The sequence below is a fragment of the Gadus morhua genome, chromosome 19 (assembly GCF_902167405.1).
Source record: "Gadus morhua chromosome 19, gadMor3.0, whole genome shotgun sequence".
NCBI classification, from domain to species: Eukaryota; Metazoa; Chordata; class Actinopteri; order Gadiformes; family Gadidae; genus Gadus; species Gadus morhua.
In genome coordinates, this window is record NC_044066.1 from 8,030,876 (window position 1) to 8,051,463 (window position 20,588).

The following is a 20,588-nucleotide window of genomic DNA, read 5'->3' on the forward strand; positions in this document are numbered from 1 at the left end:
GGCTGCGTGCCTTTAAGTAGCTCTGAAACAGAGGCGCAGGGGTCGACTGGGGGTTGCCTAGGAGCTGTGGTAGTGGCACTCTCGCCCATGCACTGGTGGGTGCACGGACGCAGACGTGCGCTCACACACTACTCACACACACACACGCATGGTGGTTATGAATTCATGGCTCTTTATTTTCTTTTGTTGTATTGGTCGGTCTTTCTTACACTGATACCAATGTATGAATGGCTGTAACGAATGTAAAGGAGTTGGGGCTTCAGCGTCATCAGTACTGACTCGGTGTGGATCGCAATGGCTCTTGTTCAAAGGAAATGAGAGTTGAATGTGCAAAGAAATCCTATTCAAAGTGTGAATACTAAAGAACTATAAAGCCCACTGTTCCATGTAGTATTCCACATGGGAACACATTATTCACAAACGATAGCTATTTCTGATCAATGAATCACATTTCTCTCCATCTGTTTTGCGGATTGTGGTTTTGCTTATGTGAAAACATGTTCTGTTCATGTGTTTCTTTAATGAAATCGTACAACGTTCAAAGGATACTTACACGGTTCAACAAGCACTGTTTATTCAGCATGATTTTAAATCGTGTCATTTTTAAACGCACCGGGCGATACAAAGCAGCGGATCAAAGCTTGCTTACGTAACGCAAACACACGCACTGGCTGTGTGCTGCATACCTACAGACATGGCTGCATAACATACCCCCGCGGAACAAACACATTGTTCAACGGGATGTATTAATATCCTTCTGCGCCGGGATTAGCGCTTCAACACCGGATTGGACACAAGTCAATCGCTGATGCTGTGCGGTTGGGATGCGTGAGCCGGCGGTGGATTTAAGTGAACACATCTGCTGCTCGCTCTCGCTCTCTCATCCACCGGAGCAAAGACAACAAACACACACTCATCTGGTGATCAAGACAGGATCCTCGTGCCAGCTAAACTAATCCCAGTAGTGGGGTTGGGGGGGGCGGGGGGGGCGAGAGGGGCGCGGCATGGGAAGGTCGTGTGTGTGTGTGTGTGTGTGTGTGTGTGTGTGTGTGTGTGTGTGTGTGTGTGTGTGTGTGTGTGTGTGTGTGTGTGTGTGTGTGTGTGTGTGTGTGTGTGTGTACGTCTGTTTGCGTCCGCGAGTAACAATAGTTTGTTTGTTGTTATTTTGAGCGTGAGAACGGGTCGACTCCCACGGGGTCGACCCTGACATGGGTGACCTTTCCGTGGGTGGCAGTTGCCGTGTCGGTGAGCCGGTGTGCGTGCACCCATCTCTGGAACCCAGCCTGTCTGTCTGCCTGCCTGCTGGGCTGGCTGGCTGATGGTCTGTCTGTCAGCATGTCTTGGCTCTCTGTCTGTCTCTCAGTCCGTCAGTCAGTCAGCCTCTCTCTCTGTGTTGGTCAATCAGTTTCTCTGCCGGCCTGTCTGTCTTTCTTTGTCTGTGTCTGCCTGTCTGTCTCTCTGTCGGCCTGTCTGTCTGTCTGCTGGTCCGTCTGTCTGTCTGTGATGGTGACAGTGAGTTATGGTGTGCTGTCCTGCTATGTAAATCCCAGAGAGCCTGCTTGTCTGCAGCCTCCTCTTTCTCACACACACACACACACACACACACACACACACACACACACACACACACACACACACACACACACACACACACACACACACACACAGGTATGCACGTGCATACACAAATCAATTATATACATATATAATTGAATACATTTCCTCCCATGATTATGTGCGTGCATGGCTCTGCAGTTTCACTCCATGGGTATGACATCACAGCCCGCTGCGCGGTGGGAACAAACCCCCCCCCCCCCCCCCCCAGCAGACGACCCTCCCCAGTGACAGACACTAGGCTGCCGCCGCTACGTGCTACGTACTGCTGCCGCTGCTCCCCCCCCCCCCCCCCACAGAGCTGTCACCGCTCAGCGCCCCCTCAGCCGTGCGTGCGTGTGTGTGCGTGTCGTCTGGCGAAGCTCCGTTAACCAGGGCGCTGGGCACGCACGACACACACTCGCGTAGCACCATGCGTGTCTGTCTGTGTGTGTGTGTGTGTCTGTGTGTGTGTGTGTGTGTGTGTGTGTGCATGGTTCTCACAGACGGACCGGCTCTCGCCTGGAACCCAACACTCGCCAGATGACAAAGCAGAGCGGCTCTCCCGTTTCCGTTCTGTGTTTGAGCGTCTGGTGGGTAGGGTGCCTCTCTCTCGCTCTCTCTCTCGCTCCCTCTCTCTCTGTCTCCTTTACACAAATTACCGTCTGAGGCCCAGGGAGTGTCTGCAGAGGGGATTATCACCCAGACACTCATCTCTCGTTCTCTCTCTCGCACGCTCGTTCTCTCTCTCGCACGCTCGTTCTCTCTCGCTCGTTCTCTCTCTCTCGTTCTCTCTCTCTCTCTCTCTCTCTCTCTCTCTCTCTCTCTCTCTCTCTCTCTCTCTCTCTCGTTCTCTCTCTCGTTCTCTGGCCTAATTTTTAATGAGGGGAATATGTGGCGTGAATGTATACGTTTTTTGACTAACGACTGACACAAACACATGCAGTATTAGGAAAGCATTCTGTCCCCACTAGGGACAGGATGAAGGCTTTTTTTATAACCTGTGTTTCGCATTAGGGGAGGAACAGTGGGACTATCGCTGACCATACGTTGCTTCTGGAACAGCCCAGGCAGACTATTAGTAATGCTCATGGCTGCGTGACTAATGGGCCCGCGTTGGCTCCGAGCGCTGAGTCATCCATGAAGAAAATCCATGGGAAATAGTTTTCCGTGTTTTCGGATTCGGAAGAACTTGAAGCCTGTGGTGAATGCGGGACCTAATTACATTTGAAAACAAACTTATGGTTCAAAATGCAAGATAATTAGGACAAGCCGCCAATGTTTGTACTATTTGAGGGCTGGTGTGCAAATTTCTTTGTTGGGTTAATTAGCGCCTGTGTTATTAAGTAGAGTAATAATAGAAGAGTAGAGTATTTATTGAGTGTTTCTTCTTTGCTGCGACAAAACATTAGAGGAGATCACTGATGTTCCTTTGGTGTTCAGGAACAACAGCAGGGGACCGACGTGGGAGCCCTGAGGAACACCGGGGCTTTAAGTCCATCGCTAAATACATTCCCTGATAAAAGTCAAGTTGGACTCAAACCGGGTGATTTAGGATTTTAAACAATAAGCCCAGAAAGAATACAGTGGATCAATTGTTTGACAAACATTTTTTTTGTCTTGAAGAATCTCTTTTATTTTGTGCCTTATTTCACTACTATATTATATCACTACTAATGATAGTGAACAACTGATCATTGAATGAGTAATGAACAGCTCTGGATAACTCTTTGGTTAGATACACACATATTTGTATATATGTAGTGTCAAATAATTGGCATGATCTTGTATGAATTTCGGTGAATCCGGTGCTCTTGAACGCCCGATTACATTGTGAAACCCATCACAACAGGGCTGCCATGCCGACCAGTAATCTGCATGCTCACACACAGGACCGACAGAAGGGAAAGAACTTGAGAGGAAGCCATTGACCCAAAACAAGACCCCTTGTTCCCGAGCCCGCCGTCTTCATGCCAGCGTCTGAACCCGCAGCCCCGCCCTACTTTCCCCTCCTCTCTTCCCCACACTTTCCGCCCTTCTCCCTCTCTACCGGTCCTCTTTTTTCTGTTTCCACTGGGCAGTTGGCCAGGGCCAGATCAGGGGGGAGTGTACTGTAGCATTATAGGGTTCATTCTGTAGGCAGACTGGCAGGCAAGGGGAAACCAAGCCAGATGGATAACCAAGAGCACCCACTGAGGGAAATAAGGTGTGTGTGTGTGTGTGTGTGTGTGTGTGTGTGTGTGTGTGTGCGTGTGCGTGTGCGTGTGTCTCTGTCTCTCTCTCTGTGTGTGTGTGTGTGTGGGTTCATGGGTGTGTGTGCGTGTGTGCATGGGTGTGTGTGCGTGTGTGCATGGGTGTGTGTGTGGGGGTTCATGGGTCTCTGTGTGTGTGTGTGTGTTAGTGTGCGTGCGCATACATGCACGTTGGACAAGGCTTCCTGGCACTATGGGTCTAGCCGCCGTGGTGCCAGTGATTAGATGAGTGGAGGCCAGTCACAGCTTCTCCCTCCAAATCCCTCTCTCTCTTTCTCTCACCATTCGTCCATTATTCTTATCGCGCTCCGTTGTTCTTGTTCTTTTCATCTGTTTTTTAGTGGGGTTATCTTTGAGGGGGAAGGAACAGTACCTTTGACCAGTACTTAAGGAATTTTACCGGTCACGGCATTGCATGTAACATAAGGTTGGATAGACCACGTCGAAAAGGCTCGAAAAAATACCTTTTGTATAAAGTTTGTGACATATTACATGGACGCATTGTTTGTGAGAATCAATGTTGTGAAATTATCGGTCTCACATCATTATCATTGTCTCATCTCCCATTTTATCGTGGTGTGAAAACGATTGCCTAAAGGGAATCTGCTCAAACACTTTTTGCAAACTGCTGAAAAGCAGATACGGAGGAAACAATCTATGTGCTCATAGTCAGACACCCCCAACCTCGCTGTCCTATAATAAATTCTCCGGTGGTCTCCATCTGATCCTGCTGCGCAACAGGACACCAAAACACTTCACGTTGTGCAGTGGAAGTCAAGCCGGAAATATCCTGCGGTTCCTAGTCCCGCCTCTAGATGGCGACACGCACCTTATTTCACGTGGATTCAAAAGCAGGCCTCACTTCTTTTATCAGTGTTGTGGCGTCTGGCTTATTTATGTTTTAGTAGGTTTTCATGGCTTTAAAATGTTGGGTTTAGAAAAAAAGACAATCGCTAATCCTTCTTTCAAATGAAATTGTTTCCTCAATCCCAAACTGAATCACCAATCGTTATTATTGCCTGGGAGGATATGTAGAGGAAAGGTTTAAATTAGAAATTTTGAATTACCTTGGTTGACAGTAATAAACAAATAAATCCCTCTGATTATCCGCACTGTGCCACCGTTGTAAATCATATTCAAGTACACAGCAGTAAATTAAAAGTGTGTGTGTGTGTGTGTGTGTGTGTGTGTGTGTGTGTGTGTGTGTGTGTGTGTGTGTGTGTGTGTGTGTGTGTGTGTGTGTGTGTGTGTGTGTGTGTGTGTGTGCTCACTCACTAGAACATGCATGTGTCTCTCTCTCCACACACTGTGTGTGTGTGTGTGTGTGTGTGTGTGTGTGTGTGTGTGTGTGTGTGTGTGTGTGTGTGTGTGTGTGTACATGCTCACTAAACCCTGCACGTGCCCCTCTCTCCACACACAGGCGGTCTATGGAGCGTCTTCACGCTGGGCGGGTCTGGAGCTAAGGGGGTTGAGCAGGAGCCCAACCCTCTGCCCTTGTCCAATCAGAGCCTTCTCCTACTGCTGGTTCTGGCCAATCTGACGGACGGCCCCGATTGGCCCAACCCCTATCGCCAGGCAGTCACCTGCTTCAGAAACACCCAAGGTAACCTCAGGCTGCCAGGAAAAGACCTCCATTTCGTACACTATGTGCTCTTGTGTCTCCTCGTATGTACTTTTTATATGCTACTTGAATAGTCATCCAAGTGTACTATTGATACTTAATAACAGTCATACATAATGGGGAGGATATTCAATCCATAATGTCCAGTCTATTTGTAGGCATCAAGACGTCCTAACCCCTTACCCTGTAACATTTTAGTTTAGAATGGGTGCATCTCCTAAATATCTTGATCTTGGTCAATAATACTTAATGTAGCAACTTCCTACTTCCTGTGTCCCTTATTACATCCTGTAACACCCTGTTCTCCTCCAACACTTCTTACCTCGTGTCACAACCTTCTACTTATTGTCACACCCCATTTAACAACTTCATACTTCCTGTAACTTCCCACTTCCTGTACCCCCCCCTAGTTCCTGTTAGGACTTTTTTGAGCCATGTAACACGTCCTACTTCCCTCACAACGTCCTACTTTCCGTTCCCCTTCTCACTCGGTGTAACTTTTCTCCCTTCCTGTTACCGCTCCCCTACGCCGCACTGCTTCCTGTAACACCCCCTGCTTCCTGTGACCCTTTCCTGTGTGCCCCGCCCCTCAGACACCTCGTCCCTGCTGGCGGACCAGCCCCACAGCTTCCAGATCAACTTCAACAGCCTGTACACGGCGCTGTGCGAGCAGCAGCGCTCGGACCAGGCCACGCTGCTGCTGTACACGCTGCTGCACCAGAACGCCAACATGCGCACCTACATGCTCTCCAGGACCGACATGGACAACCTGGTGGGTGCTGCTGTCACCGGTGGGGGGCGGTGTTGTCACCGGTGGGGGGGCGGTGTTGTCACCGGTGGTGGGCGGTGTTGTCACCGGTGGGGGGGCGGTGTTGTCACCGGTGGTGGGCGGTGTTGTCACCGGTGGTGGGCGGTGTTTTCACCGGTGGGGGGGGGCGTTGTTGTCACCAATAGACCGCTGAAGAATAAGTCCCGCCTCCGAGGCTCTTGGTTCCATGTTTAAATGTCTATGGAAAATAACATGGGGGTTTTGAATGATCGTACGTGACAAACTCTGTAGCTGGCGAAGAAGTAAAAGCTGCTCAGGTTTTGAACTACACACTTCTTCCATCTAGAATCCACTTGGGTTTTGGATTGTCAGGGCTGTTAAAGTAGTTAACCATTATTAATGCTAACCGGGCGCTAGTTCTGATCTGCGCAGACGTCATACGTCATACTTGTTCGGGAGGCGGGAGTTGCTTTCAATCATTCACAACCGTAACGTGATTGTCATTTCACGCGTGAATGGACGAGCAGCGTTGGTGCCACCTCCTCCGTAGACGGGCTCTGGGGCCATTTCGGTGAAGACAAACTATGAAACATTGCCGTTGCTATGCAACCTTGACTGGGAGAGTCGTGACGTCCTAAGTCGGCGCAGATCCGCGTTAGCATAATGCTTCTTCATAATAGTTAACTACTTTAACGGCACCGACAATCCAAAACCCAAGTGGAATCTAGATGCAAGAAGTCTGTAATTCAAAACCTGAGCAGCTTTTACTTCTTCGCCACCTACAGAGTTTGTCACGTACGATCATTCAAACCCCCCATGTTATTTTCCATAGACATTTAAACACGTAACCAAGAGCCTCGGAGGCGGGACTTATTCTTCAGAGGCCTATGGTGGGCGTTGATGTCAGCGGCGGTGTGTGGTGCTGTCGCCGGTGGGGGGGCGACACCGTCACTGATAGTGGGCGGGGCCGTCCCGGGTGGTGGGTGTCGCCATCGCCGTCCTCGTCCAAACACGTCTTTTGTTTACTGAGGACTATCCCGAGCTAGGATTGGATGTAGCAGGATGTAAGTCGGCGGCGGACATCCTAGGGGACAATCTTAACTCGTGAAGCGCCGAGATAAGGAGGTCTTTCTTCGCTCACTCCAGGGATTTCCCAGGCTTGTAAAACCCTTCCTGGAGCCAGTATGACTATCTCCAATACGCTGAAACGCTGCCAGGCGCTTGGGTCTGTCGGGATGCAACACGTGCGTCATGTCAGGGTTAGGGGCGACGTCAATGGCTGCTCGCCTGAGTCTCGTCGGCAGTGCGCACGTATGCACCCACGCACGCTTTTATCTCTTGTCCCCCCCCCCCCCCACCCAGGTGATGCCCATCCTGGAGATCCTGTACCACGTGGAGGAGAGGAACTCCCACCACGTCTACATGGCCCTCATCATCCTCCTCATCCTGACCGAGGACGACGCCTTCAACCGCTCCGTGCACGAAGTGGTGGGTGGTGGGGGGGCAGCCGCAGGAGGGAGGGGTGCTGGTCGATTAGGGCTTGTGACTTCACAATGCATCATGGGATTTTTTCAAAAAAAAGCATGTAATGCTTCATATGTGTGTCAGCTGCAAAATGAACGTGTGTCTCTCTCTCTCTCTCTCTCTCTCGCTCTCGCTCTCGCTCTCTTTCTCTTTGCTCTCTCTCTCTTTTCTCTCCTGTCTCTCTCTCTCGCTCTCGTACTCTCTCTCTCTCTCTCTCTATTGCTTTCGCTCTCTTTCTCTTTGCTCTCTTTTCTCTGCTCTCTTTCTCTTTGCTCTCTCTCTCCCTCTCTCTCTCCCCCCCCCCTCCTCCCTGCAGGTGTTGAAGAACATCTCGTGGTACACCGAGCGGACGTTGACGGAGATCTCTCTGGGCAGCCTGCTCATCCTGGTAGTCATCCGCACCATCCAGTTCAACATGACCCGCACCAGGGTAGGAACTCCTAGAGCCGTCACCCAGCTTTAGGGCCATGGAAACTAGAGGCCTGCTCCAGTGAGGGGAATACAAGTTCAAAACATAAGAATCCCCACATTATGTATCACCTACATGCCTACAGAATGCGTTGTTTTGTGGATGGAGAAGCCTTCCGCTGAACGCTCAGTCCTAACGTTAAATAACAACAGTCTCGACCCACTCTGCGTTGGCTCTGACCTTTTTGCGCCCCCCCCCCAGGACAAATACCTGCACACCAACTGTCTGGCGGCGTTGGCCAACATGTCGGCCCAGTTCCGATGCCTGCACCAGTACGCGGCTCAGCGCATCATCAGGTAGAACCCCCCGTACTGTGTACCGGGCGCAGATCCAGCCCCCCCAGGAGGGGCGAAGGGTAGTCCAATGGTTGGATCGGCAACCAGTAGGGGTGGAGGAAACGTGAACAAATGTGTGTGTCGGCTGTTTTACTCTCAGCCGAAAGGTTGTGAGTCGAAATCCCTCAATGTCCACCTGCTACCTGTAGTTCCCCATGAGCATGAGCCCGTGCTCGGTTATGAAGTTTGTCTCACAACTACAAATGATTCGACAGTTTAGCTTAAGGCAAGGCCTATTTATTTGTATAGCGCATTTCAAACGTGTAGGCTTTTCAATGTGCTTCAGGCCAAAAAAAGCACAGAGAGGGGTGGTCTGTCACAATGGACAACATTTGGCCTATTTCTCTCTGCTGACTCATCTTACCCTGTGAAAAGGGGTATTGCTGTAGTCTCCAGTTAATCATAAGAAAGGATTCGGAGCCAAACTACATTCTAAAAAGGAGTGAGATGCGGAATCCTGTGGTTAAAAGACTGCTGTTAGCCCGCGACTCCTAATCATTTATCGTCTGGCCAATCATCTCAGCAAGCGACGTAATTAGCGATGCCGGAAACGCGGTCGTGGTCGGGCTATTGTGCTCGTAAACGACAGGGAAGCGGTTGGGTCTGGAAGACAAACAGTGCTGTGACGCTGTGTGGCGGGCTGAATGACGCTGTGAGAGTCATGATCCCCGCTTAATAAATATAATGTGTGCAGACACACAGTCTGTCCCCTCGCTACCTGTCGATCGCATCAGGTCAGTCGAGCCTGACCACTTTTCCGCTGGAAGACTTCCTTTCTAAAAGACACACACATACGCAGACACGCGTACATGTACACACACATACACACACACACACACACACACACACACACACACACATGCAAGGAATGTGTGCGTGCACATATGTGCATGCACACAAATGCACACACCTACACTCGCACATGCAAATGTACATGCATGCGTGCACGTACGCGCACATTTACCTACAGACACCTACACACAATGTCTTTTGATGTGTGTCAGCCCCTCCTCAAAGAAGATTTTCTGTTTTGATAACAGAGAAAAGTGTGTGTGGTCTTGTGTCCAGCCATCTATCTACATCTGTGTGTGTGTGTGTGTGTGTGTGTGTGTGTGTGTGTGTGTGTGTGTGTGTGTGTGTGTGTGTGTGTGTGTGTGTGTGTGTGTGTGTGTGTGTGTGTGTGTGTGTGTGTGTGTGTGTGTGTGTCTCCCTCCCTCTCCCTCTCCAGTATCGTTCATTGTAAGACCGGGCCAAAATGTTGATCTCTGCCTTCGTGATGTGCACGTCATTTTCAACTATTCAAACATCATCATGATATTAGGATTTGATCCAGTAAATAGCACCCACCTGGAAGGGATATTGTGTTTTAATCCTGCATGATTTTAATTTCCATAATGGGAGTACTTAGGAACGCATTAACTGTGTTATCGATATTATGTGTGTGGATTGTTATGTTTACCCAACGCATGAAGGCACACATGCGCGCACGCACTCAAACACACAAAGTGTGATACAGAGGAAATGCGCTGCAAAGTTGAAAAGACTACATTTCCATGTTGTGTAGTCTTTGATGAGGGACTTGATAAGGACAGCCTTCCATAGCAGACGCTTTTGTCAAAAAGTAATTTTACCATTGAGGTCAGATACATCATTCCCTGGTCCCGATACGGCCCTCCCGCACACAGCATAACGACAACAACACGTGTTTTTGTTTGCTGTTCTATTCTGGTGTTTTTTGAGAGCGATACACACATTTGTTCATGCTTCCCCCACCATGGCTGCAGATTCAAATCAAGAAATCTCAAAAATTGCGTTTTCTGGTTCAGCATAAAAAGCTGTGTGTTGTGCCAAATAGAGGGAGGAGTGGGATGTCTGTCTGTCAGCATGTAAGCCTTTAAGAACCCCGCATTGGGGATCAAACTACCGCCATTGACGTGTGTGTGTGTGTGTGTGTGTGTGTGTGTGTGTGTGTGTGTGTGTGTGTGTGTGTGTGTGTGTGTGTGTGTGTGTGTGTGTGTGTGTGTGTGTGTGTGTGTGTGTGTTGAAACCTTGTTTGTCTGTCACTGCCTCAGCATAACCAGAAGATGTGGGGATTAACCTGGCAGTTTTTTTTCTTTATTATTATCCAGGTGTAGCCTACCTGGTGGTCCGGCTGGTAAAAGGGAGACTTGACTTGTACAAAAGAGCTCCATTATGTATGGCGTGGCCTTTGACCCAGATAGGCAGGTTAAACATGGAGCTCAATTTAGCTGCTTCGGGGTCGTCTTTCACTGGCCCAATTAGCCTGGAAGGAGAATTCAGGTGTGTGTGTGTGTGTGTGTGTGTGTGTGTGTGTGTGTGTGTGTGTGTGTGTGTGTGTGTGTGTGTGTGTGTGTGTGTGTGTGTGTGTGTGTGTGTGTGTGTGTGTGTGTGTGTGTGTGTGTGTGTGTGAAAGAGGAGGCTGTGGATTTGTTCAGTCATATATGTTTTTTTTATTTATTTGTAATGTTGTAGCTTTAATTAGATTTCCTGTGAATTCAATTTGTTTCACTAATAATTGATTATTATTATTATTAGATGACGAAAGGACTGAGAAGTCCTTCATTCTATAAGCCTTTACAGGGATCGAACGAGTGACATTGACATGTGTGTTTGTGTGTGTGTGTGTGTGTGTGTGTGTGTGTGCATGTGTGTGTGAGAATGTATCCCCCCCCCCCCCTCTTCCTCATATCCAAGGGCATCTGACTTGACCCTGACTGTCTTGATGTATGTGTGTGTTCCCAAGCCATTACAAGCAACCTCATCTCACACAATCTCTCATCCAAACATGCACTCACGTACACACACTCACTCATACACACTCACACACACACTCACACACTGGATCTGGAGGGCAAGATGGTCCAGGCTTACCAATGACCCTTAACTTAACCATAGGACCTTACATGGTTACCAATGACCCTTAACTTAACTTCACCAAAAGACCTTACAGGGTTAACAAAGACCTTTAGCTTAACCTTAGGACCTCACATCTGTTCCCTCATCCTGCCTTTCCATTGGTTTACTTGGGTTATGCTATCCTATGTTGACATTGGTTATCCATCTGTAAACCTTTTAATCATTTAGCAGACAACTTTGACAAATATTTAATAATTTAGCAGACACCTTTGACAGATATGTATAAGCCATTCAGCAGAGACCTAAATGAAAAATATTGAATCATTTAGCAGATACTTTGAGCAGGTAAGAGTTATGCATCTTTTTGTTAATTCCTTCTACATATATGCACCACCCATTTAATTTTTACCCTCCCAAAAATGCTTTTGGCTGGTGAGAGGGGGTCCTTTGCTGAAAAAATATTTTGGAGTGGGGTACACTAGAAAAACAAGATGGAGAGCCATCGGTCTAGACTGTCCTTCTGTTATTACTGTTCCTCGTTCAGCCCTCATCCTTTCTCTGGTCCTCTCTCCTCGTAGCTTGTTTGCTCTGCTCTCCAAGAAGCACAACAAGGTTCTGGAACAGGCCACGCAGTCCCTCCGGGGCCGGACGGGAGACAACAACGCACTGCCCGACTACGTGAGTCACACACACACACACACGCACACGCACACGCGCGCGCGCGCACACACACGCACACACACTAGAGAAGTTGTCAGGTTTCCCACCATCTGCTCTGCCGTGCTTTGGGAGCATTTATCCAAAAAATGTACTAACTTTATTTCAATGGACGCAAATATATTTATCTGCCTCTGCCATTTCAGAATATATAAATATATTCGTTTTTTTTCTTTATTTTTGAAATGATACTTGTATGGGTTCCTTAGCAACTAGTGCTGGCAACAACAGGCACAACAGTAGGTGAGCCTATTCTTTTGGCAGTTGTTGCGTTGCCAGATTGGAGTAACCAGGTGTACCCGAGCCACACCGCGTCGTATTCCACAGCGCCGCGCTGGAGAGAAACAATGGCTCTTATTGTATAGCGTTACAATGGCTTGGGGTTATTGTACTGGGATGGTCGTCATCTTTATTCCCCCTGCTTTTTAGTCCTAATGAAATGCTGTTCCGTCTTCCTCTGTTTGCCTTCAGGTTCTGTGGAATTGGTTCAGAATTGGCATCTGTTGGATGGGCTTTTAATATAGTCTCAACAAACTTTTTGTTAATTTTGGGGAAAATACTTGAATGAACACGTATATATTCTATGACATGCTATTTTACAATCATAACAATTTATTTTACGACTTTCTGTTGCTGTTACATTATGTTACATTGACTCGACCGTTCAATCGCATAATTATTATCTGAATTTTCTTTCTGCTGTGTTTCGTCGCCACACTGAGAGACAACATTGCTGTGAGTTTCAGGTCACACACCAACCAACACTCCCACGTGGCTGGATAAACCTCACCTAGTACCCAGACTTGGTCTATCTGCCGATTCCTGATGATTAGCCTGTACTACCCAATTACTTTATTATTACCCACTAACACCCTGATTATATACCAAGTCATGCTGTCCTTCCAAAATGACCTAAAAGGACTTCAGACTTACCGCTTTACCTCAACGACCCAACGACCCAAAACTGAGTTATTTTAGTTAAACTCGGCCAAATTCTGCCACGGGTGCGTAAAGGCTTGTCTATCTATCTGGATTTTTTAAAGTTGTCTCTTTTGCCCGCTGTGTGTGTGTATCATGACAGCGCTATTTGAAGTTGCTCAACTGCCGCTAAAGATGCAGACCCTTGACCTTTCATGGTGTCCATTCTCTTGACTGGATGCCTCTTCAAAACATTTGTATGCAAATTTATAACATGAAGTCATTCTCAACCTTCTCTCTGGCTGCGTTATTGAAGATGTAGTTCAGTTCAGCAATGCATATTCCAAGTAAATGGTAGACCTTTACTGAACAGGCTGGGGACTGTTCATTTTTTATTTGGTATTGTAAAGCCATTAATTTAAGATGTTTGATCCGTTTTTTGGTATTTCTTTTCCTGTTAGAATTGTGATTGGAAGATAGACCTTCAATGGGATTTCATATGGAATGAAATAGATGAGAGAAACTTGGGGATGCCATACCTTATATGGCCATGCATTTAAACGTTATAGCCCCTCGTTTGGCCTGCTATTGCATACAATCACTCATGCTTTCCATCCCTTCCCAATCCGTGTTACTAGCACATCATTAATCAGTGCATCATCATCCACAACATTACATTGAAGGGGTGTTATCAAATCTTGATCATCCCTAAAATGCTCAAACAAGGCCTTTTTACTTTATTGTGACTGGGGTCGGTGTCCTTAGTCGTGAGCGGTGAATGCGAGTCTTGTTGTGGCAGATTAGCCGCGGTGTGTTTTGACGTGCCGTGGGGGAGCCCTCCTAGCAGGCTGTGTGATTGCGGTGTCCTACTCAGAAAGCGCTGGGAACGGCCGCAGCAGTCCGGCGGGTCATTGCGTCTAGACACGGCTGGGACACGCACGCTGGGTCACGCTGTCTGCCAGATCAGAAGGGACTCTCTCCTGACAATTCCCCCCCCCCCCCCGCCCCTCTTATTTGAATGAGCGATGACGTGGCTGTGCAGGATTTTTAGCACTTTTCATCGGCCCTGGGGAAACGGATGTCGGGTTTTACAAAGAAAAAGAACGTTGCTTCGACCTTTTAAGGCTGCCATGTGTGTTTTGAGCCCATAGGATGAACCTGTAGGTTTTTCCCTTTTTAATCCTCTTTTTACATTTTTACTTTTGAGATTTGGTTCCTCTAAGATTGATTCCGTGACTGTATGTAAAGTGTGTAATAGGAGCTGCCTATTTCCCTGTGGAAATGTGTGCAGGATTACACTTTGAGCCTCGCTTTTCCATCTCACGGCTGGTGTTTGCAACCCAACAGTGCCCCGTTTCTGCCGTGTTGGTGGCACAGAGGTCTGTGTGAGATTATTAATGACGATAACAATATTGAGGACGATTGATATCGACATGTTACCCGCTACATCTCGTGTTGTAAACAACAAACGGAGGACCCCAAGGCCTCATCGAGGTGTGGTGGTGGAAAACAGGGCCGTCCTGTTCTAGAGAGGGGATCCAAAACAGTTGGCTTGGAGAAGCGGAAGTTGTATCTTCCAGCCTCTCCTCTCTCTCCTCTTCCTCTTCCTGCTTCTGCTCCTCTCTCTCCTCCTCCTGCTCCTTCTCCTCCTCCTGATGTCCTCCTGCTTCTCTCTCTCCTCCTTCCGCTCTTTCTCCTCTCTCTCTGTCTTTCCTCCTCCTCACACTCCTCTCCTTCCTCCTCTGGCTCCGCCCTCCTCCTCCTCCTCCTGCTCCTCTCCCTACCCTCCTCCATCCTCCTTCTCGTCCTCCTTCTCCTGCTCCCTCTCCTCCTCGTTTCTCAAGTAAAATGACAGTAAAGTTAACATAGGAAAACGCTTGTAAAAAAAACATAGATGACAAACACAGTCATCATGAGGGAAAAGGTAAGGGGGACAGCAAAGAGTGAACACACAGACACACACACACACACACACACACACACACACACACACACACACACACACACACACACACACACACACACACACACACACACACACACACACACACACACACACACACACACACACTCAGACCACCAATGCACATATTTTCGGCTTGACTCTTCTGAGTGTGTGTGTGCCTGCGTGCTTGTGACTGTTCATCTGGAAACAATATAGTTAGAGTGGGGCTGGGCGGGTGTGCGGCGGATGTCTGTTTAATGTGGGACGGACCGGGACGTGTAATTGCTGTGTCTCAGAGGGGAGAGTAAAGGGCATATTAAAACTGAGGAGTAATCTAATGCTGTCTGCTGTGGGCTGACGCACCGATGCAATCTCTTGATGTGTTAATGTGTGTCCCTCTCTGTCTCTGTCTCTGTCTCTGTCTCTGTCTGTCTCTGTCTGTCTCTGTCTCTCTCTGTCTGTCTATGTCTCTCTCTGTCTCTGTCTCTCTCTGTCTCTCTCTGTCTCTGTCTCTGTCTCTCTCTGTCCCTGTCTCTCTCTTTATCTGTCTCCTTACTCATTTCTCTCTTTCTTTCTTTCTCTCTTTCTTTCTGACAAACCTGCAGATCATATTCCTCGCATTCAGTGTGTGTGTGTGTGTGTGTGTGTGTGTGTGTGTGTGTGTGTTTGTGTGTGTGTGTGTGTGTGTGTGTGTGTGTGTGTGTGTGTGTGTGTGTGTGTGTGTGTGTGTGTGTGTGTGTGTTTGTTTATTTACACTGCTAGAGAGAGAGTGATCTCTTATCGTAACTGCGGTTTAGACTTTTCACTGGAACTTCAGTGATGCAGTATACACACTACGAATGTGGGTGTTCGTATTCTATGTGTGTGGGTTGTTTCTCGGTTCAGACTTTTCACTGGAACTTCAGTGACGCAATACATACAGTGTTAGTGTGTGTGTGTGTGTGTGTATGTATGTTATGTTTGTGTGTTGTTTACTCGTCCAGAATTTAGGGGCAGCCGTGCCGTCAGTGGTATCACCCCCATCTGTTTACTGTGTACTTCCCTTCTGTGGAAATATTTACCAAAAAGACACAAACACACACAGGACAGATGGGAAACTGTATACATTCACGACCACATTGCCCCATTTATTCATGCGTTGTGTGTGTGTATGTGCCGTCGGAGACACTCTCTACCGTTTACATTCTGCTGCAGTCATAAAAAACATAAGGATGCGGTTTTCCTCCAATAAGCCCCCGAACTATGGGCGGCCTGAGCGATGAACATCAAACACACCTTCCCCAAAGGTCAATCGCAAACTTTTTCCCTTTTATCAAGGTGCAGTTTGAAGGATTAAATGTAAAATGCATAAGCGTGTTTTTTATTGGTGTACAATCTCATGAAAATAAGAGTCGTTATTAATATTAAGCATTGTCATCCGGGTTCTTTAGCCTGGAGGAATTTCAGCCGGTGCGTTTATCGAAAGCTACTTCCATTGAATTGTCTCTAGACGCCGAGGAAGACTGCGGAGGTTGGGGTTTGAACCCGGAAACGTCCCATTAGGGAGTCAAGAGCCCCCTGCTCTCCAAGGCCCTCTGGCGACCAGGTCTTCTACGATATCTTTCAACACAATTAAAGATATCAGACATTTCTCCGTTATGCCGACGGCTCCGTGCGATAGCAGGGCACGCGCTCTGCTGAACGTGTAGTGTGTTGGTTTGTCAGTTGGACACCTGAAGGGGTTACACCGCACTGATCGTTTGCCAACGGATCCTTGTTATCAGGTCGGATATGACACACAGACAAGGTGTCTCCGCCGGCGCTGAGTCAAACCGGCCGATCCACCATTTGTTCCCCCCCCCCCCCCCACCACGACGCTCCGATGGCTGCAGCGTCTCTCTGGTCTCTTTGTGTTTCTGTGGGGCTGGTCTGTCTCTCTCTCTCTCTCTCTCTCTCTCTCTCTCTCTCTCTCTCTCTCTCTCTCTCTCTCTCTCTCTCTCTCTCTCTCTCTCTCTCTCTCTCTCTCTCTCTCTCTCTCTCTCTCTCTCTCTCTCTCTCTCTCTCTCTCTCTCTCTCTCTCTCTCTCTCTCTCATAATTATATATATTGTCTGTCACACACATGATTGCATCAAATTCAAACTTTCCAATTGATCAGTTAATTATCGTGCATTCATTACGGAGCAGGGGGAGGTGGTGGGGGTAGGTATCTTGCTCAATGGTGTGTACAAGTGGTATTTGGACTTTCACGAGCTGAAAAAACACATGCCATCTTTTCAGAACGAATAAAATGGTAAAGGACGAAGATTGATTACAAGGGAGATGGTTCCAGACTTTAGAGCGAATGGCCTCTGGTATTCTAGTGTTGACATAAGAAGACCTTTGAAGAACACATTAAGAAGCAACCGTTGGACATACTGCTTCTGCAGGGCTGTTTGTTCATTCAAATAAGGTCCGATGGCTGGGAGATGGGGTCATACTGTAGTGCTTTAATGGGAAAGCGCTTAAATCGTTTAAGAACACTTCTTCAAGGTAATCTATTCACGGCTTGACCTGAATTAGAAAACTAAATATAAACCGCATTTACCTGGGACCGCCTTATATCTATGGTGGTCTCCCCTACACAAACGCAGACACACACACACACACACACACACACACACACACACACAAGCATGCACGCACACGCACACAGACACGAGACACGCACGTCGCACACACACAAACGAGACATAGACTGATGCACACACAAGTTAAACAAACACACACACACACAAACTGAGACACATAGACAAGACTTGAAAAAAGACACACGAACACACACACACACACACACACACACACACACACACACACACACACACACACACACACACACACACACACTCTATGCCTAGGGGTGACCTAGTCCTGGTGCTTAACAAATTGGTGTAGTTAAGGAATTGCAATAGTAGCATTATGCAGGTCAGACAGTGACCTATATAAAACCACCCCAAGACATAGCAAACTGCTGCCACTTAGCGGGCCACTCACTCGTCCGGCTTTCATAACTGGTCTCTCTCTCTCTCACTTTCTCACTCTCTCGCTCTCTCACTCGTTCTCTCACTTGCTCAGTCTCTCTCACTCACTTTCTGTCCCCTCTCCTCACTATCACTCTTTCCCCCTCTCTCTCTCTCTCTCTCTCTCTCTCTCGCTCTCTCTCTCTCACGCTCTTGCTCTCGCTCTCTCTCGCTCTCGCTCTCTGTTTCTTACTCTCTCTCTCTAAATGAAAAATGACATAAAATTACGCAATGCGTGTATATTCCATTATGTAGGCTTCTAGCATTTAGTTTTCAGACAGTTTTCAGTTTCCATCCAAAGCACCTCCCAGTGAATATGCTTTTTTAAGATATGCCATCAATGCCAAGGTAGGGGTTAAGGCCTATTGCTCATTGATAGATGGGTTTCAAATCCAAGACTAGTCTATCCCACCCCTTTTTTTAAGTGTATTACAGAGCTATAATTCTAGGTGCATCTGATGTCATAACCTCTCTCAACCTTTCTCTCTTGCCCTCTTATCTCTCCTATCTAGTCTCTCTCCACTTGTCTTCCTGTCTCTCTCCCCTCATCTTCCTATCTATGGGTCTAGTCTCTCGCCCCTCTTCCTAGTGTCTTTGTCACTAGTCTCTCTCCCCTTGTCCCTCCTGTCTGTGAGTATAGTCTCTCTCCCCTCATCCGAGTGTTTGTGTCACTAGCCTCTCGCCCTTCTTCCTAGTGTCTGAGAGTCTAGTCTCTCTCCCCTTGTCCCTCCTGTCTGTGAGTATAGTCTCTCTCCCCTCATCCGAGTGTTTGTGTCACTAGCCTCTCGCCCCTCGTCCTAGTGTCTGTGAGTCTAGTCTCTCTCCCGATGCAAACACTGTCTGCCCTACAACAGTCTCCCCAGGCTAGCGCCGCGGCTGGCCCGCAAGCTGCTAAGCTGTTGATTTAATGATGCCAGCTCCTGCTTTACAGGGATTTACATGTGTGTCTCTCCCTAAGCTCTGTCTGTCTCTGTCCCTCGCCGTCCCTTTTCTCTCTCGCGTGCGCTATCTCGCTCTCTTTCTCTCGATCATTCTCTGTCTCTCTCGATCATTCTCTCTCGCTTATTTTCTCTCTCTCTCTCGATGATGATGATTCTCTCTCTCTCGATCATTCTCTCTCGCTCTCTCGTTCTCTCGCTCCTTCTCCATAGCTCGCTCTCTCTCTCTCTCTCTCTCTCTCTCTCTCTCTCTCTCTCTCTCTCTCTCTCTCTCTCTCTCTCTCTCTCTCTCTCTCTCTCTCTCTCTCTCTCTCTCTCTCTCTCTCTCTCTCTCTCTCTCTCTCTCTCTCTCTCTTGCTGTTTATTGATATGCACACACACAAACACACCCCCCCCCCACACACACAAACCCACATACAGGCTGTAATGGTTATGCAAATCCTCAAACAGGCCAGAGTGTTGTTGGGGATATTGCCACTGTTCCCGTCTGCATGGGCGTCTCCATGTGTCTGCATCCATACCTCCAATGTAGAACACCACGCAGACACTGTGCGTCTGAACCCAACGCACTAATGAACGGGTGAATATCTGCGTGCTTCGGGGAGAGGTATATTACTCATTAAAACTATAGGTTTATACTGCAGAAGCATGGATGATTCTGAGAACTGCAATTGGTGTTAGCAGTGACGTTAATCACACGCACGTACGCAAGCACACACACACACAAAATTACAAATGCACACACACACACACACACACACACACACACACACACACACACACACACACACACACACACACACACACACACACACACACACACACACACACACACCATGTCATATGCACAGAGGAGGGATTCTTCTGGACTCCCAGGAGGGCAGCCAGAATAGATGAAGAGAGCAGAAGTGAATGAGAACAGGCCCATATATATTTATATCAATAAATCCTGTCTGGGTTTCACACAGCAGACCAGAGACCTCAGACTTAATCTCATCCACTTGACACACACACACACACACACACACACACACACACACACACACACACACACACACACACACACACACACACACACACACACACACACACACACACACACACACTAGTCTGGCCAGTGCAGACAAGCTTGCCTATTTGCATGTGACCTGAATTCCCTAGTGTGGTTGTTTTTGTTGTTTTTTTTCCCCATTCTTTGTCTAATCTTGTTAAGACGGAGCGAGAGAACGCACGCCTACCTCTAGCTTCATCTCTCTCTCTCTCTCTCTCTCTCTCTCTCTCTCTCTCTCTCTCTCTCTCTCTCTCTCTCTCTCTCTCTCTCTCTCTCTCTCTCTCTCTGTCTCTGTCTCTCCTTTCTCTGTCTGTTTCTCTCTCTCCCTCTGTTTCTCTCTCTCCCTCCGTCTCTCTCTCCCCCTCTGTCTCTCTCGCCCCTCTGTCTCTTTCTCTCTCCCTCTGTTTCTCTCTCTCTGTCTCTCTCTCCCCCTCTGTCTCCCTCTGTCTCTCCCCCCCTCTGTCGCTGAGTGAGATGCCTGTGGCCCTGTCTTGTCCTGTGACTGGCAGTGCATGGCATTATCACCACCAGGGTTTAGGGTTC

At 48.0% G+C, this 20,588-nt stretch overlaps 1 protein-coding gene across 1 annotated transcript in view; it reads left to right on the forward strand.

The window, feature by feature from the left end:
• The window catches only part of dym (dymeclin), a 48,294-nt gene that overhangs the window by 9,874 nt on the left and 17,832 nt on the right, over window positions 1-20,588 (forward strand). Inside the window, exons 9-14 of the mRNA XM_030342317.1 lie at window positions 5,266-5,448; window positions 6,060-6,238; window positions 7,598-7,723; window positions 8,076-8,189; window positions 8,430-8,524; window positions 12,019-12,118. Coding sequence (XP_030198177.1) covers window positions 5,266-5,448; window positions 6,060-6,238; window positions 7,598-7,723; window positions 8,076-8,189; window positions 8,430-8,524; window positions 12,019-12,118 — 797 coding nt within the window. The remainder of the gene's footprint in view (window positions 1-5,265; window positions 5,449-6,059; window positions 6,239-7,597; window positions 7,724-8,075; window positions 8,190-8,429; window positions 8,525-12,018; window positions 12,119-20,588) is intronic.